Source organism: Perca fluviatilis, chromosome 4 (genome assembly GCF_010015445.1).
Source record: "Perca fluviatilis chromosome 4, GENO_Pfluv_1.0, whole genome shotgun sequence".
NCBI classification, from domain to species: Eukaryota; Metazoa; Chordata; class Actinopteri; order Perciformes; family Percidae; genus Perca; species Perca fluviatilis.
The window spans coordinates 23,335,693-23,359,555 of NC_053115.1; the positions used below are offsets into that span (position 1 = coordinate 23,335,693).

Genomic DNA, 23,863 nt, shown 5'->3' on the forward strand with positions numbered 1-23,863 from the left:
AGAAAGAGCGACTGCAGGAGGAAATTGAAGGGGGTGGAGATAAAGGAAAAGAGAAAGGGCCAGGGGGCATGAGAAAGTAAAAGATTAGGGATGAAAGAAATGGGGTAGGTGGTGTGTATATTGTAGGTGGGTCAGCTGCATGGCTTAAGAGCAAGGAAAGGTCACTTTAAAAAAAAAGCCAAAAAAAGCAATATTTTGTCTCAGGGTGCTGGTAAAATTGGGCCACCCATTCATTATTTAGGTAAGAGCTAAAACTTTAAAACTCTGAACCAGTCTTCCATCTCGATGAATATTTAACCCCACATTTGGCCCTGGTCTAAAGGGCAGAGAAAATGAATAAACCTGATTCAAAAGGTTATAGGATCAAACTGCCAAGTCACAACGATGGTAGGACATAGAGTTTTAGGCGAATAATTATTGTATGTATTTGTGTATAATAAGCACTTAGGACCCTCCTCTCCCCCCATTCTTCGTCTTCTCCTCTCCGTTCCTCACCTCTCTCTCTGAGGAGAGTCAGATTGATGCAGAACTAACATTCCAGCATACATGATGAGGAAGACTTTGAATTTCATGGGCCACACAAAGGGAATAGGATGCTGTTGTGATAGCAGACAGAATTTGGGCCATGATTAGTAAATCCGTCCGTTGAGGCCACATAAAGGGTGAGAGAGAGGAGGATGGGAGGAAAAAGCTGTTGTGGTTTCAGTGTTTTGTTCTGTATTTTGCCCCGTTTCTGTTGCCTGTTTGTTCGTTTCTGTTGCCTTGTTGGTTTCTGTATGTTTTCTGTGTATTGTGGTCTGTGTTTGTCGTGTTCCCTGTTTGTGTTCTGTTTCCTGTTTTATTTTGATAGTCTGGTTGTTTGTCTTGTCTTATCCAGTTTACTTCCTGTGTTTTCCCGCTGTTGTTGATTGTCCTGCCCCACCCTGATGTGTCTCACCTGTTGTCTCACCTGTTCCTGATTTACTCTTCCCCTCATGTATTTAGCCTCTGTGTTCCCTTTGTCTCTTGTCAGATCGTTTTGTATCCGTGCCCTTGTGTTCACCCCTGCGTCTAGTGTTGTTTCCCTGTGCCTTGTGTCTTTTACAGTTCACTCCTGCCTTTGTTTTACCTGCCGGTTTTCCAGCCCTTGTGCTGCCGTTTTTTGTTATATTAAAATCTTTGAGTTCAACCATCTCCTGCCTGCCTTTCTCCCTCTGCATTTGGGTCCTCTTCCTGTCACTCCATACAACAAAAGCAAAGTATGAAGAATTATGTTTTCCTAGTTCAACTCTGTTAGATACAAATCATGTTCATATGCAACTTATCTGCATAAGTAGCCTAATTTAAATTAATTAATTTACTTGAGTATTCAGATTTTAGTTACCAGTTACTTTTTAAATTAAGATTAAGTTATGAAGTAGTTAAAATTAGTTTCAGCCTGACTAACGACAACAATAAAGTAGGCATACTGCTTACATATTGATACATCTATAACAATGACCCAATAATATATCAATATAAAACTCACTCTGCATTATGAGTACTGTCACTGTCGAAACCTGGCAGACAATTTAACCTGTACCGCTGCACTCACATGACACACTCTACCTGCTGCAACATAAATCAAACGCACCCTTTGATCTCAAAGCGGGGTATATAAAGTGTCATCACCTCACCCCCTTGCTTTGCTCTGCTAGGCTGCTGTAACACACCTGAATATGAAAACACCTGCCGCTGATGGAGCTGACATGCTAACATGTTAGATAATGTAGCTTCAGGATTACGCTGTATGCTGCGATCAATGCTGCTGCTGACATTTAGATAGGCCTTCTTGTTTGTGCATCGACTCTTGCCATTTCAATCCTGAAATGGAGTTTTTCTTTACTGCCTGCTCTGGACCACCAAACTACCTGTTTCACCTCTCAAAGGTCAGAACCAGCTGCTTGTGCTAACGTGCATTTCGTAAGTTGTTGATGTGTGCTTGATGATATCCCAGCTGCTAAAGCTGATGTGTTGGTTACTCTTGGCTGCTAATTTCTGCTCATCTATTGCTTTTTATAATAGTACTTTATGTGCAGTTTGCTTCAGTATTTTATGGTTTTGTTTATGGCACAGTGAGATATGATGCGTTCATGCTGTTGATTTTAAATATGAATTTTCATTTTTGAGTATTATGAGGGTTATGGCCTGGAATGCTGCTCTTGTTTTGGGAGGTTTTATACTATCTAGCCTACAGTAGAGGCTAATATTGTTTATCCACTTTCAGGGAGTAAAACATCACCGTAGTCTTACACATTGTTTATTTGCATTATTATTATTTTTTTGCTATATTGGCCACGTGAGACACTCAACATGGTCTCGTCACAAACAATATAAGTAATCACAATTACACTTTGTATTCAGTGAAGCAAAAGTGAGATGTTTTAACTCAAAGCTTTACTTCTTCCATAATTACATGTGAACAGTTGAACTGCAGTTTATGCTGGTGATATGTTCATCTCCAGCCTTAAGCTTATATGCATTTTGCCCTGATCTGCATGGAGAACTCCTGAGCTAGACACAGATCCGTTCATAAAATTTGTTACAGGTAAAACACAAACTCAATGGATGGTAGGAAATCTGGAAATCTTCTTAGCGATCCATAATCTGAGAAAAAAGTCTGTCATTATTTATCCTTTTCCAATAAAGTCAAACCTGAAAATATTTTTTTTCACAATATGAGAACCCATCTTCTATCAATCTGACATCAACTTAGCGGTAGATGCTAGGTCATATCCAGCGAACAACAACACAGGCATACTGTATACATATACATATATACATACATATATTTGAGCCCTGCTAGAAGGGGACGTTGTAATGAATAAATATGAGGTCATTGCAGCAATAATCTACTTCATAATTAATTATACATGATGATGTGACTCACTTTAAAGTAATGAGATGTAACCCAAAGCCTGTCTTTTAACCTAACTCTAACATATGTGCTAACCCTGACCCTAACCTAACTTAACATTTTAACCCAAACCTAACCTTAACCCTTCATAGCGCTGGCGCTTATGGCACAGTCTCGTTCGCTGGGCACTGCTTAAGTGTCGCACCCTGCTGCTGTGTATCAGGTAGTTCTGGGTTTAGATTTATAAATACTATATTTCTTGCAATGATTGGAAGTGTTTTGTTGGGCCACACAGTGGAGTGATGAGGCCTATGTCACATTTCTAAGTTTCTTGTGAAAAGACTCCAAAACTCCAACCCTACAACCTAATAAAGAATCCATGGAGCAGATTGTTGTTGTTGATACACCAAAAGAGACCATGCAGCGCTCTGCTTCAGCCTGGAAATACATTAACTTGAGGAGTCAACTACAGGCATCTCTCTCTCCCATACTAATCATTCCTCTCTAGAAAGCTCTTCTGGCATTGAGACAGACGTGGAGGGAAATGTAGGGAGACAGCAAGGACAGACTAGTTAGTTGGGTTTGGAGAGACTGTTTCAAATGTCAAACAGATCACTTTATGAGCAAATGGTTGAAAAGAACAGACTATAAAAACCTTGAGTTGTGAAAAAAACCCTTTCCCAATAACAGATGTACAAAATGGTCGTTGATGATGACTTCTGTTGAGTAACAGCATTAAATAACTGTCTGTGGGTGTGAGTCAGAACTGGAGATTTGTGTTTAATCTGGATTAATGATGACGAAGAACCCCCATTGGCCCGCAGTTTATGATTTAATGAAAGCAGGGAAGAGGTAGACCCCCTGGGGTGATGTGCGTGTGTGTTATTTGTGTGTGTGTGTGCAGAAATAAAAAAAAAATTAGGAGAGTAAGAAATGAATAGAGCGAGGGGTGGAGGACGGAGGGTGTATATGTGTGTATAGCCTATCCATTGGTGTTTAAAAAAGTGTGAGTGCAAACAGTCACTTCATGAGAACAACACCCTGCAGAGATAAGACCGGCTGAGTACAAGGCTCAATTATTTAATGTTTGAGGGTTTAAAAGAATTGGAGGGGCTTGGAGGGCCTTCATGAAAATGTATGCTTTTTTGTTGTTGAGGGGGAGGCAAAGTTTAAACGACGGCCGCTGAGCCATTAGCAGAGGTCACCTCTGATCTGAGTATATGTTGGCCATGTTGGTGGTGGCAGAGTCTTCCCCTCTGACTGGGGCGGCTGCCATCACTGGCAGCAGGAAACCCAGCTCCTGTTTAATGATGACGAATGATCTGACACTGTTGAAGAGGAGAATAAAAACTCCACGCTATGTGGCTCTGCAGGCGCTTGGATCTGAAGCTGCTGCGATGAGATGATCTCCCAAATTATCGCAGAGAAGCAGTGAATGGAAACATCACTTAATAATATGTTGTAATGTTGTCAGTGTGGGAGGCAGCAGGCTTCATGTTGCTTGTGTTGACAGAAATGGAAAAATTAGTCTCCGTCTTGTCCCACATTGTCACTGCCGCTAATGTGAAGTTAGATGAAAGCTGTGTTTATCTGTATAGAGCAGCAACTAAAGATTATTAATTCATCCGATAATTATTTCCTGGATTGATCGGAAAGTCATAATCATAATTCCCAAGTTAATTTATTCAAATTACTTGTCTTGTCCGACCAACAAACCAAAACCAAAATATTTAATTTACATAGAAAATCCTGAAATATTATTAAAACAGTTAATCTACTTATCATTTTAGCTCTATAAACTTCATCCAAGAAAATAAATGATTGCTTTATTACTGAATTTATTAGCCAACGATCCATCACTGATCATGATGAGTTTTCTGAGGGTTCTCTGGCTACTGCTATAGTCCAAAGAGGCATGCAGGTTAATTGCTGACTCTAGATTGCTCATAGGTGTGAATGTGAGTGTGAGTGGTTGTTTGTCTCTGTGTGTCAGCCCTGTGCTGGCGACCTCTCTCACCCAATATCAGCTGGGAGCACCACCCGCTAAGGATGAACGGTTACAGGTTAACCTGGCAGAGTAATAGCTCAAAATGAGTGATGCACTGAATTATATTACAGCTCATGTTAGAGTTGTTTGTGGTCCAAGTTTTTAGGTGGATAAAAAAAAAAAGCTGTCCCTGATATTTTTTTAAATTTTTTTTACTATTACCCACAACCTGAAACTAGCTTTTTAATGTGCAAACATTTCGGCTGCAACTGATGATTATTTTGTCAGCTATTTTTAAAATAGTGAAGATGCATGTTAAGATTTCCCATAGAAGGGGATGTCTCTAGATTGCCCGTTTTGTCTGATTAACTGTCCAAAGTGCAAAGCTATTCAATGTATTCAATGACATAAAACAGAGAAAAGACAAACTGTAACCAGTGATTGTCATTATGTCTTAATAAATGACTTTAATGATTATTGATCATCAAAATTGTTGTCAATTTACCTTTTTTTCCCACTAAACAAGTAATGGACTAACTGTTTCAGCTCTAGAATAAACCCCAACCGTGAACCATCGCTGTGTCTGATTTCACCCCCCAAGAAGATTACATGGGCAGGACACAGCAGGAGTCAGAGAGCCGAAAGCCCTGAAACAACAGCACTGACAGCACTTCTGCCAGTCTGTGGTAGAGTCAGACCAATGTCAGACTGCATTTGTACAAATATACACTGAATTCCTCAGATTCACAAAAGGCTGGCAGGCAGGAAGGAGATCAAAGCGTGGAAACATTCCTGTGTATTAAGTTCACCTGTCAGAGCACCTCAAGACATAAATCACAGCTTCAGAGGAGGGTGGTCTGCAGGGAGCTTCATGTTGCAGTCAGGTTTGTGTCAGGTTGAAATATTTAGCACTGCTGGGATGCATCTTTAAACACAAGTTCTATGTTCAGAAACTTTTCCCACTCATGAAGAACATTAGAAAACTGTTTTGGTGCATTTCACCATATGCAGTGAAGGTCAACGGGTGCATTTTGCTCTCAAACGGCAGTCCAGCAAGACATACTGTAGATCTACTGTACTACTACTCACATTGCTGCCTTTGTAATGTTTGTTCAAATGGCAAGAACGATGCCTGTGCACATAAGAATATCAATTAGGGCCGCACAATAATTTAATATTATCGTATAATGTCTTTCAATAGAAACGTATAGTTTTTTTTCTAATAAAAATGTCAGAAAATAGTAAAAAATACCTTTCCTGCAGCTAAAGGTGATCATATTGCTTGTTTTATTTGAACAACAGTCCAAAACCTGTTTACAGTCAACCTATAAGGAAAAGACAAGCATCAAATTCTCACATTTGAGAAGCTGAAACCAGTAATTTTTTGCTTGAGAAATTACTAAAATGATAAATAAATCATCAAAAACGTTGCTGATTAATGTTTTAGCAATCAACTAATTGACTGATCTGTTGCAGGATGTAATGCATAACAATGGGACACAGTTCATTGTATTGAACATTATTTTATTGTTTTGTTTTTATTCAGCATTTTTACATAAATTTGCCATACATTGATAGCAGAATAATAGTGTTTCTTAAGTGATATTGATTTCTGTCTTCCCAGCTCTACCCTTGATATATTTTACTACTATAAGTTGACTTACCATAACACATAGCACATAAATGTGCACACTACGTATGCGGTATATCCTGCTTAAAATCAGTGTTGACACTAGTCTGTATGCAGCTATTGTTTCAAGCATTTGTTTTTTAACCGCATGCATTTCTCATGCATATACACCCCAATATCTTACATTCCTACGCGTTAATTTTACGGGTGTACACATCAAACATGTTTGACTGCACATCCAAAAATGACTAGGAGCATATCATGCGATGAACCTTTTTACAGTGTTATTAATGCATTTCTGGTGTAAAGCTGCGCCCCTTTCCCTTCGATACAAGCTTGAGTTAATAATGTTTAATGCAATCGTTTCACATCTGTGAAGTTCCACTTTGCATGCATTAGCAGAACAAGAGAGCACAAGATTTATCTTGAACGCTAAGCATTGCACTGCAAAGAGGCCAGATGTTAAATCCCAAATAATTCACCCTAGATTTAACTCTTGCATTTATCTCTCTGCCAAATCTGTTTCTGCTTTGTGGCTTTAAGTTGTAGTCTTTCATTTCCAAAAGTGAGGGTGTTTATGTGCTACTACAAATGACCTATGGTTGTGCTAGCTTTAACATGTTTGAGTGTATATGCGAAGGGGTCTCATGTTTCTTGTGGGAACTCCTTGCAGAAAGCCGCACTGAGTGACGATTCTGAACTTTAGTTGCTGACGATTATAAAAAGTGAAACATGAGCGCATTCCTGAGGGCCAAGGTAGAGCTGTGTGGCTACACAGCTGAGGGCTTATTGAAAGATGAGCGCTTAGCAGAAAATTAGCCTACAGTGAGATCCAGAGGGGTCACAGAAACATACATGCACACACATAAATGCATACACTGTATTCCCCATTCACCTCCCCCCACTAACGAAGATCTCTTTTTTTATATGATTATCACACGGGCCCCATCGTTATGTTCATGCAATAAGTCACAGTTGACTGCTGAATCGTAACATGCCCTTATCTTTGTGTTGAATCTGAGCTCTGCAGACTCTGACTTGACTCTGTAAAATTGTACGACTGTGCTGCACTCAGGCATTGTGCCCCAGATTTGGGGTGGGAGTGTTGTGAGGCTGTGAGAGAGCGACAGCTGACTAGCTGGGACCAGAGAGGAGGGAGGGAGGGAGGGAGGGAGGGAGGGAGGAAAGAGGGAACGGGGGGAGGTGGTGTTGGTCAGACGGCAGTCAGCTTCCACTACTTGGATCCTAGGGGAAACTGAGCCAGAAGAGAAGGGACAACAGTTGCAGCTGTTGTTACACACACACACACACACACACACACACACACACACACACACACACACACACACACACACACACACACACACACAGACACACACTAATCTTCACTGACCGTGTCAGTGTTATATCAAGTTATAAAGTGTTCCTGTGAGATGGGGTTAAATCTGAGAGAATATTGATCTGAACACATTTGGCAGCAGATAAAAGTAACAGATAGTAGAAGAAGTATTGTACTGTGGCGTAAATGTCAGGTTTCACTTCATACTGTATAGGTTTTAGAATGACACATTATTATTATGGGTTATGGGTTTTCATTCTTGAATTTGAGCTGCAACTAACGATTATTAACAATATTGACATATAACATATAACATGCTGATTGTTGTTTCAATTTTCTGACCAACAGTCAAAACCCAGTTATACTCTGTATTCAGTTTAAAATGATATAAAACAGATAAAAGCAGAGTATCCTTACAATAGAAAAGCAGGAACCAATGCATTTCTGGCATTTTTGCTGGAAGAAATGACTTAACTGATTAAGTTATTATACAAATAGTTAATTTAGTTTTCTGTTGATCAATTAGTCAATTAATAGATACATTGTTTCTGCTCTAAAAGAGCCACAGCTTATCGTGTGAGGGAGTTATTTCTACACTGTATCTTTTATAACAGCCCAGGACCTAAGCAGTAGGTATTACTTGCTTTTCTTGGATGGAGTGCTCGGGGACAGAACGATGAACTGACTGATGTGGTTTGATGTGTATCTCATAAAAAGCATCTCGGGGATGTGTGTCCTGAAGAGCCTGTGAGGAACTGCAGGGCTGCAGAGTTCACGTTGCTTTTGTTTATTTATTGAAGACCCAGATGGAGTTGTTGTACAGATTTAGAATCAATTTAGTGCACAGTTGATGCACAGGCAGTGAGTGACTTACTGGCTTTGGCCTCAATGAACCTGTAGTCATGCAGCAGCACTTTACTATAGTGAGGATGCAGAGCACGGCAGAAACAAATCGGGCTGAAAGCAAAAGCTGGTTGCTAGGGTCTTATATTTTCCTTTATTTTGTATGCCAGGTTATGAATATACAGTATAAGAGCACATTTGGCTTTTTATATAATATATGATAATGTGTTTTGAATTTCAAAATATCTCAACTACTTTGCAAACTTCATAACCTGCTAAAGGAGATCATGTGAAGAATCAAAAGCTCCAGTTTTCCATGTCATGATATGCCTAGATATCAAGAAAATATTCTTATTAATATTGTGATATTATTTTTGACCCTTTTTGCCCAAACATATATGTCAGGATGCCGTTTGTCTGCTTTCTGGAAAGTTTCAGCTCCACACTAATACAACTAACAGCAATAACAGATTCACCATCTGACACACAGAGTGACATTTCTTGAAAACAGATTTAATTTACAAAGAGTCAGTGACAGTTTTACAGTGCACATGACACATAATCACTACTGAAGGTTCGCAGAACCCTGATGAAAAATATCAACAACAGTGCTGAAAATGACACTTAGACAACATAAATGTTACATTTACATAAACACACTGTTTGATATGACATCTCAGACTGTGCCTCATAGCACAAACTTCTCAGCAGAAACAGTCTGGGTGTGTTGGACCCTCTGAAGTATGTATTGACCTGAATACTGAGACAACACCATATGGAACGACTGGCCAAGACACTCAAAAGACCTAAGGCCTAATCCCTTCTGGCTAAATTGATTGGTCTAGGATCCCATTTAAAACTGAGTGATATTAACACTTTTTCATAATAATAATGAGTTAGAGAATTAGATTGTCCTTGCATAACAGTGGTCCTCTATAAAAGCAAAGTACTTTGAGTCCGAGCGGGCAGTGTCATCTATAATCCTGAGGGAATCATGATATTTATGTGAATTTGTGAAGGAAGCTGTAGTTTTTTTCTAACTGTATTATAACAAGCTGCTTGAAATGAAAAACACTGAAACGGTTTCTTATGATACAAGATAATAGATACTGTAAGATTAACTCATCAATTTGTGGTTTAAATACATGTGTGGTGTTGTTTATTGTAATGTTACAGTGACATATTTATCCGTGCAGAATAATGAAATACATGTGATGGGATATTACAGTAAAGTTCGTTATTGCTGCTGTTTGGTTGATGACAAATATGTACAATGTTCTGTACATTGATACTGTCTGATAACGATTACGGGTCTGTGCCTCCACTTTCAACTGTCTCATCACTGTTACAGCCCTGTGATGTATTCACCTGTGTTTAAACAGTATGTAACACTTTCGTCATAATTCAGTTCATCCTCAAAGCTTTGGGATTAAACAAGGCTGTTTTGCATCTTTCTCGAGGCTGTGGTGAACAAGCTTTACATAACGACCAGGTACCAGATGGCAGTCAGTACTCGTGGTTGGCGTTGCCATCTTTACCCCCTCCTCTCTCTGAGGACTGACAATTGACTCAACATGTGCCATGTCTACAAAAACAAGCATTTCTAATGGCAAGCACAACATTGCTGATTACGATGGACAAATCTCAAAGTTTAATGTGCAATCTTTAAAGAAGTCATGCACTGTATTGCTGTTGCGTCTTTCTAGGCAAGATGAGATGAGGCAGGACATCTCTATTTTTTTCTGTATTTGAAAACCATTTCAATGCGGCAGTGTCTCATAGTTTACTCCTGTGTAACATTCATTCCCTGAGCTAGGTGAATGAGACGGACAGGGTCAGTTAAACCTGAGTTTCCAAGGCTTCGAGGCCTGTTGGAAACAAAAGTGAGCTTATGACTGTTTAGTGGCAGTGCGTTCGGTAACAGCTGTTTGTAGCATCACTAATAAAAATGGTAACCATGCAATCCAACAGTTGGTGTTTCTATTCATAGATGCAACAAAGTGAGATATATGAGAGTCCTGTAGCAGTGAAAAAGTCTGTGGCTATTTCATGAAGATCTGTAATGTAATGATGGTGACATTCTGAGAAAGATGTCCATTTTAATGTACCGTCTTTTAAGACATCCAGAGAACCCAGCCATACATGCACATATTTTAATAATACAAAACTTGCAGCATAAATCCTAAAAAGATTTTTCTCTCTGTCAGACACTCTCCAGCACACATGCACGCACGCACGCACGCACGCACGCACACATGCATGCACGCACGCACCCATGCACGCACACACACACACACACACATATACACACACACATATACACACACACACACGCACAAACACACACAGCAAACAAGGTTTAGGTTTTTAGGATTGTCAGACAAAATGTTGCCCTGATAATCTTGTTAAGGGCGTGAAGTTCATTGGTTCATTTTTGGAAGATAACTGTATCCAAGCTTCTCATTCAATCATTCATTCATTCCCCCTCCAGCACAGCCAACCCCCCAAGCACCTGTCACTCACTCAGTTTGGCATGACTGGCAGTCTGTTGGCCCGAAACTCACTGTCAGACCCACACAGCTGTGTTGTAGTCAAACAAGGGCTGCATTTTCTCAAGACCAGTCTCTGGCTGTCTCCTGTCTAAATAAATGCCAGCAAATGGCTGCTGGTGGAGCTGGGGGAAGTGGTGTTGGTGGTTCCTCTCTGCTTCAGCTAAATGAGGACATGGCCTGCCTTTTCCCTGCTGTCCATTTGCCCAGAAGGGCAGGTAGAAGCTGCCTTTTGAACTTTTAGGTGCCACTTTCTTTGGCCTTTTGAAGAGGTCGCTCTCTTGCAGCTCCGGAGCCATCCAACCAGGCCTCTCCTTGAGCAGCTTGTCCCTGTCGGGGCGGACGCTGCGCAGGAATTTCTTGAAGATGTTTGTGGTTAATGAGAATTTCCTACAGATCTCCTGCGAGCGGCTGAGGCGGAGAGGGTGAGCTGGGGTGTCTGGCCTGTCCACCTCTCCATCCGCTATCCTCTCCTCTCTTCTCTTCCTCCTCTCCTCTTCTTCCCATTCTTCCCTCTCCACTTCGGGAAGGTCTAGCCAGTTGCCCACGAGGTCGGCGAAGACGTTGTCGCCCAGCACTAATGGCTGACGGTTGCGGCTGCGGCTCATGAGCGAAGAAGTCCAGTCGCTGGCATCGTCTGTGCTGTCCTGGGAGTAGTCGCTGTCCAAAGAAGGGCCTTCTCTGGAGAGGCTGTACAGGATCCCAGGAAGGTCCACCGCCTGAGCACGACCGGAAGCCTGTGGCTGAGGGTAGGGCTCCGGTGGAGGGTTTCCCACCATTGGTCCATAGAAATCCACCTGCGGGGCAGAGTATCCTGACCACCTTTTGGGTATAGACTCAAGGTCAGTCACGCTTTGTGTGCTTCTTTCACTTCCCTCGCTTTCACTCTCAAGGCTGGATGCTGAGGAAGATGATGTTCCCAGGCTGCTTCTGTTTCGAGACAGGCTCTTGTTATCACGGCTGAAGGTGTTTCTGCTCTCCTGAGACGGCCTTGGACTTGGCATCGGACTCGGGCTGGCCTCCTCAAGCATGTTTTGGCTAAAGCAGGACCCGTGACCCTTGCCTGAGGTTGACGCCACTGTAGCTAATGCTTCAGGAGGAGCTGTCGGAGCTGGATGTGGGAGTCCTCGGTTAATATGCCGACCAGAAATGTCGAGGTTTTCTAGCGCTGTCTGAACCTGAAGGAGCTTGAGTTCCTGAAGGGCTCCCATCATTGAATTCATCTGAGCGTGGAGGCCATCTCCGGCTTCTTTCATACACAGCTGCAGGGAGACAGAGAGACAAAGGGATAAATAGACGATGATGACAGACAAAAATCCAAAATGTCCAGTTCGATTTAACTGTTAAAGACCTTGTAGAGGTCATCAACGCAATCATTTGACTCCTTTATCTCTTGCAGGGCCCTTCTCATCAACCATCAAAGACTGATTTCCTCACTGCCCCCCTTCTTGTTAATCATTTATCTCAGCACCAGCACAAATCCAATTACACACCATCAACTAGCAGCATCAAAGGCATTAAATACATGTATTCAGGAATAAAGTCACACTACAGTCCTGCTTTTTGTCTCTGTGTCGGTTAGACTCTTCTCTTGTGTGTTATGGGTCACGTGACCTAGTTTTAGGTGACAAGCCCCATATGGCCTGCATACAAGACAGGATCCAACCAATGACAGCTGTAAAACAGACCATTCTCCTACTCTTTTTATCTGTTTTTCATTTTGAATTCATCCATTTACTTTAATCCATATTTGCTCCCTCCTCCGAGCTCTTTGTCTTCACTCTTACTTCCCTCTGTGCAGCAGTAATCATACACTCTGCTTTTATCCTCTTCCTACTTTTCCTCCTCCTCTCTCTTTTTACTCTCATCTGTTTAAGAGCTTGTGTCATGTGATCTGGACCAACCGTCTTGCCCTGAAGGCAGACAGAAAGCCCAGAGGCAGCATCCTGACCTGTGTCTTAACTTGTAGACTTGAATCATTTGACCCAGACCTTTGAATCATTCTCTTGATATAACAACAGGTTCTTCTTCATATAAGAACATGCTCACATTGGAGTAAGGTACCTGCAGGGAGGCCTCCTTTAAAAAAAAAACAAAAAAACACCTGACACCTGTGGGAAGACAACTGAAAGCGTGCGAGGAATTTTGATAAATGTGCTGAAGTCTGTGGGAAAATGTTGTTTTGAAGCTTCTAAAGCACACCTACAGAAGACGACACTGATCAACCGTTCTTTTTCCTATAAACCAAGCTGTCTGTCAGCATCTGTTGGTTAAATCGCAACAACGTAGATAACTGTCAACTACACATACATGCAGTTTATTGCATGTAAAACAGGCCTCAATCATGAGAAGAAACTGCTACTTTACGTCAGTAGTTTAAAATAGAATAATCTGAAAATGATAAACAAGAACTTGCTGGACTTGTGTGTGTGTGTGTATATATATATATATATATATATCTTTAGAAATCAAACCCACACCTTACCTTCTATAAACTGTCACAAAGCAGGGGGTAAAGATATCCCTGTCTGTCTCTCTGTTGTTGTTAGTCTGCACCTCTGCCAGCCTGTCACCCTCTCTCACCTTTCAAACGGATCAGTCTGAAGGCCCCTATATGTATCTCTCTCCAATCGGGGGACACCGTTGGGTGTGACAACCAATCAGCGCTGGCTGTCTAGACTGTAATCCCCAAATGGAGGGTGTGTGTGTGTATGGGGGGGGGAGTGTTACTCAGGCGGAAACAGACAATGAGAGGAGTGAGAGGGATGGTGAGAGTCAGCCGGATGAGTAGGGATGGAAAGAGGGGAGGGTGTAACAGAGGGGGAGGAGGGTTGTGTGTGAGATGGGGAAGGATCCCTCGCCATATGTTAAGATGTCGAAGAGAAAACTGTTGATGGATTTAATTATGGATGACACCATAAGAACACATGAGGGGGGTTATAGATGGGAGAATGGTGGGGAGGGTTGGTTATAGGTGTAACATCACCCGGCTGTGATACTTAATCTTGAGGGAGCAATGATTGCATTGACCCACTGGGTGGGAAAAGAAGCTGTGTAAGACAACTGGCAGTACGGCATCATAAACAAAACAACCTTTAAAGCACCGTGAGAGGAGGGACTGTTGCAGAATGTGGGGTTTTCTGGGAAAACAGACAAATGGTCTATATACAAAAAAAAACATTGTAGCCATTAAAAAACAGGCAAATATACCAAAACTCCAATACACTCCAATACAATACATATCTACTTCAGGATTGTTTACCCCAATGGCTTTTCTTAGGCTCTGTGGATGGGAATGTCAGTTTGTCGGTCCACCACTTTGGTCCAGACTGAAATATCTTAACAACTATTTTATGGATTGACATGAAATGTCGCACAGATATCCATGTTCCCCTGAGGATGAAGCTTACTGACTTTGGTGATCCCCTGGTTTTTGTTTTAGCCCATGGCACATGACATTTGTGTTTTCAAGTGAAAAGTCTCAACAACTATGAAATTTGGTACATACATTTATGTCCCCTAGGAAATAAATGGTTATCGCTTAAATTTTCATCTTGCGCCATCATCAGGTTAAAAGTTTAACTTATTCAGTACATGCTGCTAAACTGAGATGGTGAACATGGTACATTATACCTGCTAAAAATCTGCATGTTAGCATTGTCATTTTGAGCATGTTAACATGCTCACGTTAGCATTAAGCTCAAAGACTGTAGACTTGAGTTTAAAAAAAATTATTTGACTTTGCAAAACGTTTTAGAACAGTGAAACTTTCTTATATAATTCAATGATTAATAAAAGGAATCATGTGACTATTCTGCCACTTATTTTCTCCATTATCATGTAATCTATTAAAGATAATTGTCTACAACCAAAGATATTGTATTTACAATTACATAAAACAGAGAGAGTGACATGAAGTATTCATTCTTAATAAATTACTTAATTGATCATCATAATTGTTGTTGATTCATTTTCTGTAAATTGATTCAGCACTATATACTAACACATCTGTGCCTTGACACTTATCCAACCCTGCACCATTAACATTAAATCTTTGGGGTTAAAACAGTCTGCACATTTCTAACATATGGCTGAGTAGGTGCACGGAGGCGTGAATAGCCTCTAAGATCAGATAATAAGCCTATCAATGCACATGCTGGGAACAAAAGCCTCTGAGCTTCCCGTTGGCTCGCTAAATTAGGCATCGAAGGTATGTGTAATTAGCACAATCAGGTTGTCTCTTCTCTCTGTGCCTTCCACATATGGCTGACTTCATTAGCTGTAATTGGCTGTGTCCTGGGAGAGACTGGGAGAGATCACATAGTCACGGTTTACTTTCCTCCACATCAAAGGTCAACAAGTCTGCAAACAAGATGACGTGCAGTTATGTATTGTCGTTACATCTTCACAGGCAGATACGTGGCTTCAGTGAAGTTTATGCAGGGATCAGCTGAGGGATTACCGCACTCTGAGCTGCTGGTGAAATCTGGACCACTTAAATGTATTAAATCTCTTTTTGAAATATTATCTGCTAAGCACACCGTTCTCAAGCAGTCTTAAAGGGCCGCACCTGTTTGCACACGCTTACCAAAAACACCCTAATTTACCACTCACATGCAACTTTTCTGTTATCCCCAAAACGCAGGCCCCATGTTATTTAAAACACACTGAGTTGTTTACTGGCATTTCTATTCTAAGGCTACATTAATAATTCATATTGTGCCCTGCGGAACAAACAGAAGAACAGTAGTAAACTAAACCCCATTATTTCACCTTTACAATGCCAACTAACTTCAGGCGCTCCACCGCTGCCATTTCAAGGCTGAACTTTGTGGCACAAATATGTCAGCCTTGTCAACCTTCATTCTGCCGTCTGCTCAGGATGCTAAAAGTGACTATAATCCTGCGGCGGTTTCTAGTTTAAACAACGATGTTGTTCATCCTGAGATGTTTCACTTTAACTATGTGTGAATCAGCTCAGGGCATCATTAGGACAAAGACACAGATGATGCAGACCTGACAGGACCTACACAAGCACCTCAAGGTATTACCCAGAAAAAAATAGAGATGAGAAGAAAACAAAAAGTCTGTCTAATCTTATTTATTAAAAAAACTGTGATGAAATTGTGGCTGCAGGGCATTTTAGTAATGCCCAAAAACACTGGCATCATTAACTCAGTCTTGTTAAGTTTAGTTAAATCTTCTTTTTGAACTCATGCCTCCAAAATGTTTCAGCCATTTAATCCATCAAGCGTGCTATAAAAAAGATCATTTTAAAACCGCAAGCCGAGTTTAAATCTGCTAAATGAATGAAAGAAAGACAAACGGGCAGTCCAGATTCTTCCCCTTCATCCCCCCACTACTTCTTCTTTGGCTGCAGTGATGCCAGCCAACCATATATAATTGCCAATTAAAGGCTGAATGCTTCAAACTTTAAGAACAATGGTTGGCAGTCTTGCATTAATGTTGAATGGATGCTTATTAAAAGGTTCTGGCCGTTTTCATTTAAAACAATTGATTGGTGATTCTTTATTTCATATTCTCATGTCAAGGCCCATCTACTGTGAAGATGCATCCAGAAACCATTGAATATGCAAGTCGTTTAAATACCACAAAGTATAAATATATCAATGCTCCCCCTCTACTGTCTGTTGAGATCGAGTTCTCTGCCTTCATTGCAGCCTTGATATAACCTCCTTCAGTTATGAAGGCAAAAAATAAATTCACTGTGCAAACACACTGAGCTCACATATCCACACATGCCCAAACATGCCTCGCTTGAATGAAGTCAGTGTCTTTTTATAAGGCATGCATGTGTGGGGTTTTACATATATTGTGTTCACTGATAGACATTAACTGGATTGCTAGGTGAGAAATAAACTCACAAATGTGAACTCAAAAACAAACCAGTGTTCTCTTCTGGCTGTGAAATACAGGCTATTCACGGTTGTTGTTTATTTGTTGTTGGCTGGAGGGGGAGGAAACAGCGAGGCCAAGGTTATAAGATCCAAAAGGTCTTCCTGTTCAGAAGGAGCTGGCCAGCAGCAGAAGCTAGTGCACTCCACCCTCCCTCTACCTCCACCCCTAATTAAAAATGAATGCTGGGCTGTGTGGGTCAAGGACAGGAATGGGTTCTCTGTACGGGGGATACAGAGAGGGTCTGTGACTGAGCTGCTGGACACGCCACAGACCGCTGTGGACAGCCCCGAGGTCGCAATCAAGAGTGCAATAAAAGCTGTGGAGCATTCACTGAAATAAATAAATCACTGTGCACAGAGCAATGAATGCCTCTTTGACAAAAAGGCTACATGGTGACTCTGCTTGCTCCGAATGTCATAAAGGTCATGTTCAGGAGAGAAAGAAGTGTGAATAATGTTCAACAAAAGAGTATGGGACACAAATACCTCTTGTATGATGTCATTACAAAGTGGTCGCTAACCAAGACATCCACATTTTTAACCCAAATGTTATAATTGTAACTTTCAATATGTTGATATGCTACTATTGCATGTCTCACTATATCATTAGTCCTCACCGAAAGCAGTATCTTGCCTGACAGATATTTTTGGTTTTATTTGTGCAGATTTTGAAATATTTGTCTCTTATATTTCTGCCTCAACCCTAGTACAATTAAGGTAAATGGAACTTCTATTGTGGTGCTCCCAGCACCAAAAAAATCAATTAAAAAAATCAACAGGAATGTTTATTTTGTCATGATAACTCTGGATAATCAGAGACTGTCCTCCCAAGAAAAATGACTGCACCTGTTGATACAATGTCTATGTGCAACTTACAAAGCCCCTTTAGTGGCTGTGTGCATTTCTGTATGGCAACAAAATGTCAGACACTGAAGGCTGTTCCCATCCTGTTTCATGGAATCAATCAAGAGTCAGCAGTGGTTTCTTTTAACCATGACCATGATCTGTTTTTTTAAATCCCAAACCTCAATCTGTCCCTTATGTTGGCCAAGTAGTTATTTTAACCAAAACCATGATGTTTTCCTAACCTTAACTTAAGTATTTCATATGCCTACACATTCAGTACCATTCTAAACATACTGGTATTGAGCGTGTTGATAATATTATCAATGCCTAAATCTAACTAAACCCTAAGGGTCAGGCTTAAAAAAGTGATGTAAGTCATTTTTGGAACAGTCTTGAAAGGCACTGGCAAACAATAGTCCATCCTGCCGAAAGAGGCATCAATTCCCCCAATGATTATATAGGTAACTTTTAAAAGCAAGGGTAGGATAATCTATAGAACTCACTGTGAACACTTTTCATTGGAACTACTTTGTACCAAAAAAAAACTTACTGTGAAGACTTCTGACAGTGGGTTCTGTGGGTTAACCTGAGCAAGAAGTTTGACTTCAATGCCATGAGCACCACACAGGACTTAAAACAGATTGTATTTAAACCAAATTTATCACTGCTTCTCTGCCCCGGTACCCAGAAAAGACTCCCTAACGGCCTTTTCAGAGATGGGAGTTGGTTTAATAGCTTGTTTCCTGCTAGAGCTCATTTACACCATCACTTAAACGATGCTGCTGCGGGAGACACGGGGTGATTAGGATCTGTATCATCATTTTTGGCGGATGATATTTGGAGAAAATCTGGGACCCAATCTGTTGTCTTCCTGGCTGAAAATCTACAGTGCAAGCAATGATCATTAGACAGATCTTTGATAGCGCAGCAGTTGACGTCAGCACCTCGTGTGTGGGCAGTGAAAGTGCACGGCCACTTCTCCAGCCCACAATTGTAACATCAAGTGTGACATTAATTTTGCAGCGACTCCAGAACCTGCCCCCTCTTAGTCTAATATCAAAAGCTTTCATGATAGGTGGCTTGAGCATTGTGGAGCATTATTAGCATTTAAAAGCTCATTGATTTCAGTGATTTATTGGGATTGAATGGGCCTCCATAGGCTTTAATGCATTATATTATGAAATGCATAGTAATGTGCTATGTATACAGTGTACATGCCAGTACATGTTCTGTGTGTTATACAGAGCATTTTGGAATTTGAAGTTTGTTATAAATGCAGTGGCAGTAAATGGGCCTCTTTTAAAAAGGCTTTTCATATTTTTATATAAACATTAGATCAAATGACTATGTGTAATGTATTTATGAACCCACGGAGAATTATCATCCAAATCTGCAGTTTTCCTTAGCTCTACAGAGCATCTTTTAGATCATTGTTTTGGTTTTATGGCCTGCAACGATACTGTTTTGATTCACTCATCACTGTTTTCATTGAATTTCTTTTTCAGTCAGGCAGCTGATTTTAGGAAAAAAGCTGTATTAAACCTATCCACTACCTGCCCTGCACCAAACGGCAGGCAAACAAAGTTAGCGACTAGCTGGTAAACATAGTGGAGCATTTAGCAGCTGAAGAGCCAGATGTTTTTCTCAGGAGTCGGTGGAGACCAAAGAAAGAGCTAAAAGGAGAATGGATATTTGTCAGGTGTCCAAAACACGACTCCAAATAAATGCTAATGTTGTTCTGTGTCTGCTGGATGTGTAAATAGGCGTCTGTATGAAAACATGTTCACCACAACAACTTCATACAGTAATAATTTATCAATGTTTACAGCTTGTTCCGCTGCCCCCAAGTGGCCCAAAAAAAAATTATTGCTGCTTTAATATCTTCTACAACACATCTTCCATTTTAGTAGCAGAACAATTCAAAAAAATCTAATTTCTCCTGGCCATAGACAAAGCAATAACGTCAGGCAAAATGTAATTTGAAGGCCCCAAAGACACAACAACATGAGGCAGAGCTATATTGACCTAAACCTCAGTCACAGCAACACCCATGAGAAATAATCCACATATTTTTCTTCAAATGAAAGCAAACAGAAGAGAGGAGATACACAACTCTCAGACTCAATCTCAGACCAGCGGGGTCATGTGTGGTTACAGCAGCAGCGTAATTAACCACTCAACTGTGTCTTAAAACAGTAAATCCTAAACATCTTTGTTGGTGATTTCCAGACCGTGATAAAGCAGGTTATGTGTGCACAGTCTCATAATGATAAACAGGCTTTGTAAAAAGGTTAGCGGTCCATCTGAAACACAATGATCACCCATGCAAAACCCTGCAGCTGCCTCCAAGAGCTAGGCCAATTTTAGCCGAGGGGAAGGAAGGGCAGGTTGGAGATCGGGAGGCACCAAACAAACAAGCTTAAAGTTAAACCACTACACTTCTTTGTGTTGGGTGCCATTTTCTGATCCCACGCCCTAAAGGTAACAAAGAACGTTCAACTTTAAGGCACACAAGCTTTTCAGACTACACTATGCACTATTTTTTTCTCAGATTTCATGACCTCATTCTTGTTGGCTTTGGTGTTGAATTCCAAGCTGACAGTCATGTTTCGAAATGTGCCTCAGGTGGGAAAGAGATAAAAGAGTATGATGCATATGAAATCAGCTTCAGCAGTGATGACACCAAAATGTTTGACTTTAGTGTCTGAAGTGCAGGTGTGAACCCTACATTTAGACAAGATGACTCAAAGTCATGTCAGCTTTGTATCTTCGACTCTGAGCAGGCAGGAAGGGCTTATGTTTTTTTTTCATGACTCTTCGTCTGTTGTGTGGATAATGAGTCATGCATGGACTTAAAAATATTTCATTGTTGCCATTATATCCTCAGGATTTCTATGGAGCCTTGCAGTGCTTTTTATAGGAACAAATGGGAGCTAAGAGCCTGTTCATAAGTTCTATTTTCAGTTGGTAGAAAGGAAGAAAACGATGATATGTTCCTGACTTTGAGTTTTAGTATCACTGGCGTGTTGGATGTGGTCAGCATTTAGGAGAAATAGCTTGTCAGGTCAGGGGTCAAATGTTCCAGCACGATCCGAGACTACCCCACACAGACTGACCCCCCCCGACCCCTGACAGTGTTCACACTTTCGTATGACACTCTTCTTCTTTTAGAACTGATGGTGCAATGGGTTTCAGGGTGTCTACTGTGGATCACTAGTTTCACAGTTGTAATTTACGTGACTTGTACGCAGACTTTTAATGCTATGCTCACATTCTATGTCACTGCAAACTAAACTACATATATTTTCCTTCCTATTACGCTGAACAACAAGTCTGCATTATTGCCAAGTTATTGTGGCATGGGTAATGTAGTGCAGTCAAATCAATCTACAATCAAGCTGCATTATCCCGATGAGGTATCTTTGACAAAATTAACTGAGACTTGATAATAAGTGGGATGGAGTACACAACTCAAGCAAGTTTTAACAGTCTGCTTACAGATTTTCATACAATACAGAGATGAATGGAAACCAATGGCTTCCTGAAACTGAAAAATGTCTTTAACACGGTGGTTTAACATGGTTTGCAAAATGTTTATCTGTGATTTAAGTATGGGATTTGTAGTAAATGGACTAAAACATGCAAAACAACTAGGATGGTCCTTTAAAACCTACACCACAGTCTTTATTGAAGAAATCGACTTTGCAGCAGGTGAAAGACGGTTGTTACATGTTTGTGATCTCTGCGTTGCAGATGGAGCTGGTTTACTACTCTCCAGTGGGCACTGGATAAAAGTCCGTCACAGTGGAAAGAAAAGTGACAACCTTGGCATCGACACCCCTTGCTTTTCTAAACGACAGATTGCATCCCACATGGCCCTTTGCAGGGGGAGACTGCCTCGGCTTTTTAACCGGCATCTGTTCTCTGTTCTCCTGTTTGATCCCCGGCATGGCGCGACACTTTTTCTATTATGTTACCAAACTGTGATACGGCAGCTATAACACAACATGTCCTCCTGGCATCAACGTCTACATCCCTAAAACCTCAAGTGCCACTTCACAGACGTGTGGCTAATTCGGAGAAGCCAATTCACAGAAGTCACAGAGCAGATCATGTTGCAAAACACGCAGCAAGGCTTTTCTGTGGGCCAGTGGCTGGATTGAAAAAAAAAAAAAATATGAGTCTGCTTTGAAGATGACTCCAAATGAAATCTGTGCCAGTTAAGGTTCCTTTGAAAATGGGTCTAAAGTGTGTCACTGCCAAGTGATTTGAGTGTGAGGGTGCAGCTTACAGATTTTGATTTTACATCTCAAGGACGGGGGTAAGAGATAACACTCTAAATTTGCCACCATCAAACAAATTTGTTTATTAGAGGAGAGAAGATGTGAACATATTAAATAAGGGAGACTGACAGCTTGATTTAGGGCATAATAATGTGATGAATACCAATTTTACTCACTCCACTGTAAAAGCAAGACCTTGCAGTCTGTTGTTTTGTGAGTAATTTTTTTTCCTAGCTCAAGGTGAGACCTTAACATGTTTTGTTGTTTGTTTTGTTCGATCAACAGTTCAAAACCCAAAGGTATTCAGTTTATATTACACAGATAAAAGCAGGAAATCCTAAAATTTAGGGAGCCAGAACCACAACTCTTAGCATTTCTGCTTTAAAAGTGAATCAAATGATTATTCGACTATGAAAATAGTTGCTGAATCATTTTCTGTCGATCGTGATCGTTTTAGCTCCAGTTTATTGCAACACATGATTTAAATTTACTACGAATCTTACTACTTTTTTTTATTTTTAGGAACCAAGAGCAGTCCTTCTCTTTGAGAGAAGAGGAGAAACGGTCTTGAGCTCATTAAGCTTAAAACATCTGTCCCAGATGCGTGGACAGAGAGGAGGAGGATATGTACTCATGCATCTGGTGAGCTCAAGGCTTTAAGCTTACACAGATTAATGCGATTTAAAAAATACACATATACATCTCCAACTGAACTAAAAAAACTAGAATATGATGGAGATATTTCAGGCCATGTGATAGGCTATGCAAAGAATAACCACAGCTGATGTTATTTTGAATATTTGTTTTGTGAGAAATTAATTTATGTTGGCACGCACATAAACGTGTGGATTTGTTCATTAAAACTGTTATATGTTTAATAAGCACATGAATAAAGTAGAACAGCATAATTTAGAGCTGATTGCAATAGTAGAAGTACAGTAGATACAACAGAACATACCAGTTCTTGCTTCAGTCGCCTCAGACACGCATCCATGTTTTTGCATTCTGGTTTAGAGAGCTGTTGTTCCATTTTTTTTTTTCCAAATACAAAAATTTCAGATGAAAGGCTTCGCCAGTCGCCGCTCGAGCATGACTACGAGAGCTTTCTGCTGGGGAGGAAAATTCAAACAACGATCTCGCGGAGAGCAGAAAACAACTTGCGATTGGAGATGCGCAAATCCTGCTGAGGAATGCGCGCACGTCTTGCAATGACGCGAATCCTGTAATGAAAAAAAAAAAAACTCCTGATGACGAAAATGCGTTTACTCCAAAAAATGATAATGAGGTCCTTCTTGTGGCTGCATCAAGAGACTCAGTCCGTGCGTGTGTGTGTCTCAGCAGCCGCTGCTTGGATACTGTCAGTCTGCTGTGTGTGTTTGGGAGTGTGTGTGTGTGTGTGTCTGTGTGTGTGTGTGTGTGTGTGTGTGTGTGTGTGTGTGTGTGTGTGTGTGTGTGTGTGTGTGTGTGTGTTGCTCAGCCCGTTTTTTCCCCTCTGCTATTTTCCCATTCAAGAGGAGCGCCTATACGTTGCCCATCCAATTTCCTCCGATGAATAAACCTCTCAGTCTCATTCAAACTAGGATCAGATGGGGA

The 23,863-nt window shown here is 40.8% G+C and overlaps 1 protein-coding gene across 2 annotated transcripts; it reads right to left on the reverse strand.

Annotated features, from left to right (window-relative positions):
- Positions 1-9,166: 9,166 nt before the first annotated feature.
- On the reverse strand, positions 9,167-23,674 carry inka2 (inka box actin regulator 2). Of its 2 annotated transcripts, none has more exons than XM_039799046.1 (2): positions 23,229-23,674; positions 9,167-12,485 (listed from the first exon to the last, which is right to left on the reverse strand). In XM_039799046.1, the coding sequence occupies exons 1-2, from the start codon at positions 23,298-23,300 to the stop codon at positions 11,241-11,243; spliced, it is 1,317 nt and encodes a 438-aa protein (XP_039654980.1). In that variant the 5' UTR covers positions 23,301-23,674; the 3' UTR covers positions 9,167-11,240. The 2 variants fall into 2 exon arrangements, with proteins under 2 accessions (XP_039654980.1, XP_039654981.1); XM_039799047.1 differs by lacking the exon at positions 23,229-23,674 and adding an exon at positions 13,709-14,359.
- Positions 23,675-23,863: the final 189 nt, after the last annotated feature.